The sequence below is a fragment of the Elephantulus edwardii genome, unplaced genomic scaffold (assembly GCF_000299155.1).
Source record: "Elephantulus edwardii isolate Elephantulus edwardi_28Jun2011 unplaced genomic scaffold, EleEdw1.0 scaffold00088, whole genome shotgun sequence".
In the NCBI taxonomy this organism is placed as follows: Eukaryota; Metazoa; Chordata; class Mammalia; order Macroscelidea; family Macroscelididae; genus Elephantulus; species Elephantulus edwardii.
Window position 1 is genome coordinate 11,734,597 of NW_006399838.1, and position 8,678 is coordinate 11,743,274.

The 8,678-nt window shown below is 39.6% G+C and overlaps 1 protein-coding gene across 1 annotated transcript in view; it reads left to right on the plus strand.

The window, feature by feature from the left end:
* The window catches only part of ZBBX (zinc finger, B-box domain containing), a 166,059-nt gene that overhangs the window by 150,271 nt on the left and 7,110 nt on the right, over nt 1-8,678 (plus strand). Inside the window, exon 17 of the mRNA XM_006890391.1 lies at nt 2,395-2,655. Coding sequence (XP_006890453.1) covers nt 2,395-2,655 — 261 coding nt within the window. The remainder of the gene's footprint in view (nt 1-2,394; nt 2,656-8,678) is intronic.

Here is an 8,678-nt window from a genome sequence, read left to right on the forward strand (position 1 = left end):
GCAACCCTCATTGCATACTCCTACGATAAAAATAATGCCCTAAAATATAATACTTTTAGACTATTCTCTCCCCCATAGACTTCAATGCCGTAAACATATTCCATCCAGTTTTTCTCAGTCTTACCCCCACCCCAATGCCAGCCTCATTCTACAAACCTTTCCTAATTGTTAACCATGCAGTGTTTCCTTGCTCTGCTCTGACAACTGCCTCCTGGTCCAAGTACAGATTTTGCATGAGCATGCTTAAGTGTTCTGGGATTCCCATTATTTTCAAAGTTTTCCACAATTTGTTCTGATCCACACAGTCAAATGCCTTTTCCTAGTCAAACACAGATAGACAGACATTCCTCTGGTACTCTCTGCTTTCAACCAAGATCCATCTAACATTAGCTATAATACCCCTAGGACTATGGCTTCTTCTAAACCCAGCCTGCACTTCTGGCAGTTCCCTGTTGATTTGTTGTTCCAGTTGTTTTTGAAAAATTTTCAGCAGAATCTTGCTTGCATGTGATATTAATGATATTGTTCAATAATTTCCACATTTTCTTGGGTCACATTTCTTTTGAAGGGAACAAATATGGATCTCCTCCAGTCAGTTGGCCAGGTGGTTGTCCTCCAGATTTCTTGGCACAACTTGATGAGCACATGCAGGGCAATGGTTCTTTGTTGAAATATATCAATTGGTGTGCCCTCTATTCCTGGGGTCTTGCTTTTTGTCAGTTCTTTCAGAGCAGCTTGAACGTCTTCCTTCATCACCACAGGCTCTTGCTCACACGTTATTTCATGAAATTCTTCTGTGTCTGCCAATTCTTTTTTGTACAAGGACTTTGTATTCTCTTTCCATCTTCTTTTAATGCTTCCTGGATCATGTCATATTCTGCCCCAAACATCCATAACTATTGCAATTCGAGGCTTAAATTTGTTCCTCAATTCCTAGAGTCTAAGAAATGCTGAGCAAGTTCCGCTCCTCTGTTTCTCTGACTCCAGCTCTTTGCTTATTTCATTATAATACTTTGTTTTCCCGAGCTGCCCTTTGGAATCTATCCAGCTCCTTAATGTCTTTATTTCTCCCCCCTCTGCTTTGCTTTGGCTTTTTGGCACTCTAGTACAATATTCAGAGACTCTTCTGCCATCAATATTGATCTTGTCTTCCTCTGCTGTCTTTGTAATGACCCCCTCCATTCTTCATGGGTTATATTCCAGGAGAAGAGTATTGATGGACTGCTAGGAGAGCAAACAGGTTCATCCTAGAGAGGGTGAAACCAAGCTGCTCCCCGGAATCAAGAATTCTGAAGCTTTGTCTGACATACTTTGGACATAATGCAAGGAGGGACCAGTCCTTGGAGAAGGACATCATGCTTGGGAGGGTGGAGGAAAATCTCAAGAGAAGGAACTCCTCGATGAGTTGGATTGAGTCAGTGAGAGGGGTGATTGAAGTAGATGTGTCAGAAACAATAAGTTTGACATAGGATAGAGCAGGGTTTAGGGCTGTTGTAGGGTTTAGGGTCGCTATGAGTCATAAACGACTTGATGGCACATAACAACAACATATGTAAATAATAATAGTGATTCAGTATACCCCAAATTTACCTTTGGTGTAAAAATTCTCTTGATCATTGTTAGGAAAGCTTTTGTGAGCAACAGTAAATTAGAAATAATTTATGTTTTGTTGATACAATATTTAGAGATTTTTGTTTATTTCCCTGCTAGGAAAAAGAGTAGGAGCTCTCTTGGTGCAATGAGTAAAGCGTTTAGACGCCAATGGTTGAAATCCACCAGTGACTCCACAGGAGAAAAATGAGGCAAGAATTGTGGTCTTAGAAACCTGAGGGGACAGCTGTACTCTGCCCTATCGGGTCACTATGACTAGAAATCTTGTGTGTTTGCTTCCTGCTTTTTAATGGAAGAAACCCACATGCTTGGAAAATCAACTAAATGAAACTTTGACATCTATCAAGTGGTGACTGACCTTGTGGAGCAGAGTAATCACGTCAAAGTAGGATTATAGTGTGCAACCAGTGTACTTCTTGTAGGCAGGGACGATTGAGATTTTTATCTCATGTAATTTGGGCACATTGTCAAAAAGGTACCAGAAAAAAAGATATCATGCTGGGGAGAAGAGATGAATGAAAGAGAAGAAAGCCCTCTGTCAGGGAGCTCGGTTGACACTGTGACTGTGGCAGTTTGGCTGAAGGCTGTCAGAGATTGTGAAGATGGTGCATTGGAGGGTGAGACTGTTGTTCATAGTGGGATAGGAGTCATGATAAACTCGACCACACTGGAGGATGCGAACTCTCCCGTGAAAGTGCTCTGAAGATAGAACACTGTGGACTTTTGTCAAAGTCTTTGTTCTTCTGAATATCCATTGTTTCAGTTTTGCACTTTGAATTCCAGGCCAAGCATCCCAGAGACCCTCCACAGTAAACCTGCCGCTTTCCCGCTTGAGAACGACCAGCTCCAGCGTCCTCTCTTCTTCTTCCTGTCTGCTGCCGAGAAGTGCAGCTGCTCCATCCGTGTCCAGAGCTGCTTTGGAAATTGCAGAAATTGAACATATTGATGTTCCTGACCCTAACGGGCCCTTCCTAGACAACATGGCTGATCAACAGACCCTGGAGAATTTGCAGAAAGAGTTAAGTCAACTGAGAAGGCGTGCAGGTAATGCTGTCTTTTAAAACAGTATAAAATGGAAAGCAGGACAATTTGTGTTGCCCTCTCTCTGGTCGATTCCAACTCATAGCGCTTCCAAATGTAGACAATGCCAACTCTCTATCTTGTCTCTCATTCCAAGGAAGAGAAATGAATACTCTAAAGGGCCCCCTTTCTCTTTCCTCCTTTACCCATCAACTTTTAAGGGGTTTTGCTTAGATGGTATTCTGAAAGTGTCATACGATGAGTAAACATCATATGAAAATGTCATATGATGGTCTCCAGTCTACATGATATACAGTTAATTTGTGGGGGAAAAGTTCATGTATACAGCACAACAACAATAATAATGACAGTTTTCTTTCCACAAACCCAGTGAGGGGCTTAATCTCTGCAGCTTTTTGAAAACTTGTTGCCAGGGTCTAAGGTTTTGCATGACAAATAATCAGATGATGTAATTGTTTTTTGGGTAACAAACCACTGTTTGAGGAAAAATTTATACTTATGCATTCTATTTAACAGATTTAAGTATACTTGAGCTAACAAATAGTAATCTTATCCTTGGCCATACAAAGGGCTGGTTTTATAACAAAAACATCAGGGGAAATAATCCTCTTATTTTCATCAGAAATCCATTTTGCACAGTTTTGGAGAATATAACTGGGATAAGTTAAAATAAATTTTACTACTCTGAAAATAAGTTATTAACTTTTGATGAGTAACATTTAAAATGCTTCTCTGTTTATATGATAAGTGCACACATTTGAAATATATCACTATAAGGAAGAAAAAAGGATAATTATTTATGAAAAGAAATATATGCTCTAAAATACTTTAATAAAATTACTAAGTAGACATTTATCCAATTCAACAAAAGAAAAATGAAATGAAACTAAAAAAGCAAGTCAGATAAATATATTTTTCACTACAAATTTGCCAAGTTAAATTCTATAAAACTGCTCTTGTTTTAAATAAGAAGCAGTAAAATATTGTCAATTCTTATAGTTCAATAAGATTTTTTTTAATATTACTTTCAAAAGAGAAGGGGGAAAGCTAAAAAACTAGGAAGGGATTTTGCCATTTTTAATTATATTTTGATTTCTGAAAATAGTAATAAAATTTCTAAAATAAAAGAAGGATTTATTTGTTTTATTATTATTTTTAATCACATAATTTTATATAGTATTTCTTACATTGGTTCTAATTAGTCTTATTTTGCTAAGGTTTCCGTTTATTTTCTTTGTTAGTGAGCATACAATGAACTAATGCTTAGTACTAACGTGTTTATTATAACTGGCCAAGGTTAAGCCCTTTATTTTTATTGTTCTCTAGGTGGTTTGAGTATGATGTTCTTGCAAATGTCTCACTTTTGTCTTTAAGGTTTATTGGTATTTTAGTTATATGTATTTAGTGGGTTATATTTCTTCTTCTCTACATTTTGTGAGAATTTCTCTTTTCTATTCTGACCTTTAATATGATGAACTTAGTTATTTATTATAGTTTTCCCACTTACGTTTTGTTTCATTGAGTTAAATTTTCAGACAATCACCCCCTTACCTCCACCTCACTAAAGTTCATGAAAGAAACTGTGGTAGAATGGTGGGTATCTGTGGGCATACAAACTGAAAAAGGCAGGTGGTGCAGTGTCAGTCTAGTCTGGTTACCAGAAGAGAGAAATAGCAGAGTAGAAAATTCACTGACAGACAGTGAACACTTATATTTGGATAGGTGAAGGAAAGGACAATGTGGAATGACTTATTGTGTGTATTGGAATTGGTGGTGTGAAACAGAATGTGGATGAATAATTGGGGAGGAACTCACACAAAATGCTCTGTAAACTTATACTCAAACCACAATAAAAAAAGTAAAGTTATACCCAGTTCTTGTACTTGCTGCTGCCCGGTAGGGACCTAGGTATGCTGCCTGCATGGATCTGAATATACAGGCTTCACCACAAATGGTCTACTACTAGAGTCACTAGAGTCTTTTTGAGATAAATAGATGAGAAAGAGATAGAGATAGAAATAGAGATGGTAGAGATGGTGATGGTAGAGATGGTGATGGTAGAGGTAGAGGGAGGGGGAGAGTGAGAGAGATTGTTGTTGTTAAGTGCTGGTGAATCGTAGGTGACTCATAGCGATCCTATGAACAAAAGTCCTCAACATTTGCATGACTTTCATCCTTTCTCCAGGTTCATAGGGTTTCCGGAGGCAAGCTAGAAATAGGTATGTTGTTTGTTGTTGTTGTTATGTGCCGTCGAGTCATTTTCGACTCATAGCGATCCTATGCACAACAGCCCTAAACCCTGCTTTATCCTGCGCCAACCGCACTGCCTCTGACACACCCTTCCCTAATACCCCAGTCACTGAATCAATCCATCTCATAGAGGGTCTTCCCCTCCTGCGCTGTCCCTCCACCCTCCCAAGCATGATGTCTCTCTCCAAGGACCCATCCCTCCTTGCAACGTGTCCAAAGTATGTCAGACGAAGCCCCAGAATCCTTGCCTCCAAGGAGTAGCTTGGTTTATAAATAGAGATAGAGATAGAGATATATAGATATAGATACCTATCACCTAATTGTATCATAATCCATTGTACCTCAAATTATTTTCATTATGAAACAGCTGTGATCTTTTAACCAGGCCTTTCTTCCCTAGCACTTCTGGGTGTTTGGTGTTTTTTTCCCCCCATCTGTTGATTAGTTTAAAAAACCTCAAAATATCTTCAAGTCCATTCCAACTCAAGTTGACGCATGTGTGGCAGGGAAGAAAGGCACTGCAAAGGAGTCAATGGCTGTAACTTTACAGAAAAGCACTCTGTGGTCTAAGAGTTAAATGCTTGGCTCCTAATGAAAGGTTGGGGTCTCAAGGCCTTGAAGTTGTGGGAGAAACACACCCTGCAAGTGGCCGTGATAGGTATTGTTGCAACTTAGGGACTGCGGAGAAGTTCCACCCTGTCATTGTCACATGGCTTCATTATTGTAACTGACTCTGTGGCACACAACAAACACCATCTTAATGAAGTAGATCACCGATTACTCCCTCTGCAGTGCTGCTTGGTGAATTTGGCCAATCGTCCTTCGGATAATAGACAAATAATTATGATCTGTGCACTTAGGGACTCCAGAGGATGACCGTGTGTGTGTGCGTGTGTGTGTACATAAATATATGTATGTAGGGAATACTGGTGGCTTAGTGAATAAGGAGTTTCACTGTCAATCCAAAGGTGACTAGTTCATATCATATCTTGGGAGAAAGGTGGCCAGTCTTCTGTGTGATTTGCAACCTGAGAACACTTGCCAGAGGTCAGCTATGAATTCCCAGCTGATGCCACATAACAACAACAAATATCATCTGAAAATTAGTTTATTAAAAAAAATTGATACATTTCATTATATCCAAATGAAACGTAATGGTTGACAAAGTAGCAGATGCTTCTTTTTTTTTTTTCATTTCTAGTTTTCTATTTCCAGAATCACTTATTGTTTTAGTATGCTTCAATTTCTTTTCCCTGTGCCACTGACTTTCTTTGCCTTGGAGAGGGTGAAGACAGGCTGCTCCTTGGAGGCAAGGATTCTGAAGCTTCATCTGAGATACTTGGGGCATGTTGCAAGGAGGGACTGGTTCTTGGAGAGGGACATCCTGTTTGGGAGAGTGGAGGGGCGGCGCAGGAAAAGAAGACCTTCGATGAGATGGATCGATTTTGTGAGTGGAGTGGTGGGAGTGAGTGTGTCAGAGACAGCGAGGTTGGCACAGATTATAGAGCAGGGTTTAGGTCTGTTGTGCATAGGGTTGCTGTGAGTCAGATGGCACATAACAACAACAAAAACCCAGAAGTGTTTGAATGTGTACGCAACATTTATCATATATGAAAGTAAGCGTACACTACAAAGCCTCGAAACGCTAAAGGCTTTTTGGATGTCCCAGCAGCAGAATACTGCTTATGCCCCTTTGACCCGTGAATGATTGTTCAGAAACATTGACTGAGGACCAGTGCACAGCTTTCAGAAAGAGTCACCTGACAGGTGGATAGATGCTGTCGTGAAATCAGATGCCCTTCTAGAAAATTCACTAAATCTACTCATGACATTTTTAGCCTGTTTAACATCAACAGGCAGAAAAATTCCACCAGCATTCCACTAGTCACGCTGCAATAAGGAAACATTTGTCGCGGGCACACACACACAGTCACATACTGAAGAGTCTCATACAGATGGAAATGTGTTTACTTTCCTGGAAAAACTGCATTTATGTGAGTAGCAGCCCTCCAGATTTGTTTTCTGTTAGCTCTGGGATACATTAACTTCTTTTGCCTAAGTTTACTGTATTGGAGACAGCCGTGCAAAGGAACTGGGCAAAGAAAAGAGATAAAATAAGCACATTAAGTCAAGCTGTCCCTGCTTCTCCTTTGATTCAGATTGCTGGAAGGCGCTGGAGGGGCTGGGGGAGCTGGAGCAGGGAACATTGCTGATGCACCTTCCTAAAGAATTTGGACTGAGCAGGGGTCCTGCTGGCTGAGAGCCCAGGCTCTGTGGGCAAGTAGGTTTATCAGCTTAAGACCTGAAGTACTTTCATAATCTCGCTTTGCATCAGGTTATACATATGAAACACGAGATTATTAATAGGATCTGTATAAAATTGTGTGATGAGTTTGTGAAGTGTTTATAAAAATTTCTCTCTCTCTTTACACAGACACACTTAACAGAGCTTAAAAAAAATCACTGCATTTATGTTGAGTGAACTAACTCAGTCCCACAAGGACAAGTATTGTATAAAACCATCGTTGTACAATGAGGATAAGGATGGGGGGTGGGGGGAAGCAGAGGCATGAGGAAGTGCAGGGCGAGGGGCGTTAATCATGGGGTTATACAATTTGATGGGTGGGGAGTAAGGGAAATTGGAAGAATCTGTCCTGGAAAACAATGTATTTGAATTTTGTAAATAAAGTAGTATACTAATAAAAAATAAAAATCACTAAAGCTGACTCAATGCTGACTAGTTGCAAACCTGTAAACACTTCAGATTTCCATGACTGTTTTCTGTACCTAGAAAATGGTTTCATCTTTCTCCCATGCAGTCCCTTTTGTTGTTATTTATTGTTAGGTGTCAGTGAGTTGAGTACCACTCATAGTGACCCTATGAACAACTTTTCTGAAGTCCATCCTATCCTGCGCCATTCTCACACTTCCTGACACATTAGAACCCATTGAGGCAGTCACCATGTCAAATCACCTGGTCAAGCCTCTTCCTTTTGCCAACACTCCACCTTTCCGAGCATCATGTCCCTCTATGAGGCATAGTCCCTCCTAGCAACATGCCCAAAGTATGTGAGGTGAAACCGTATCACCTAGTAGATTCAAACTACCAACCTTTTGGTTAACCACCAGGGTTCTAGAGACTTATCTAAGTATCTAGAGACTTAAGTCTCTAGAGATAGCACATTTCCAAAACAAAATAAGAATAAACTTCTACTTAATGTTAGCAGACATGATCATAATAACAATAAAGGAGTGCTTTCCTAAAAAAAAAGAAAATAAATAAAAAAAAATTGGAGCCTCTATTCTTGCCTTGAATGTCAATATATTAAAAATATAAAGGATTTTTTTTAATTGGAGTATATTATTATATGCTAGAATAATACCTTTTTAAAATTTTAACTTTAAGGCTCCTTTGAATTGCAGGGGGAAAAATTGAGGACATCTACTAGAGATTGCAAGATTGGGTAGTTTGTACAGAGGCTTCTAACAAGAATGAATGTCATTATAAATTAAATCATTGCAGATTTCATAGATGGTGTTTTACTGCACTGAGATTGAAAGTGTTCTATATTTATAGGGTTGCAACTAGTCAACATCAGCTTCAGTGAGTTTTTTACATTTCTCATTATTATTGTTGTTATGTGCCGTCGAGTCGCTTGCGACTTATAGCGACCCTATGGTACAATAGCCCTAAACCCTGCTCTATCCTGCGCCAACCGCACTGTCTCTGACACTCCCATCCCGATTACCCCAGTCACTGAATCAATCCACCTCAT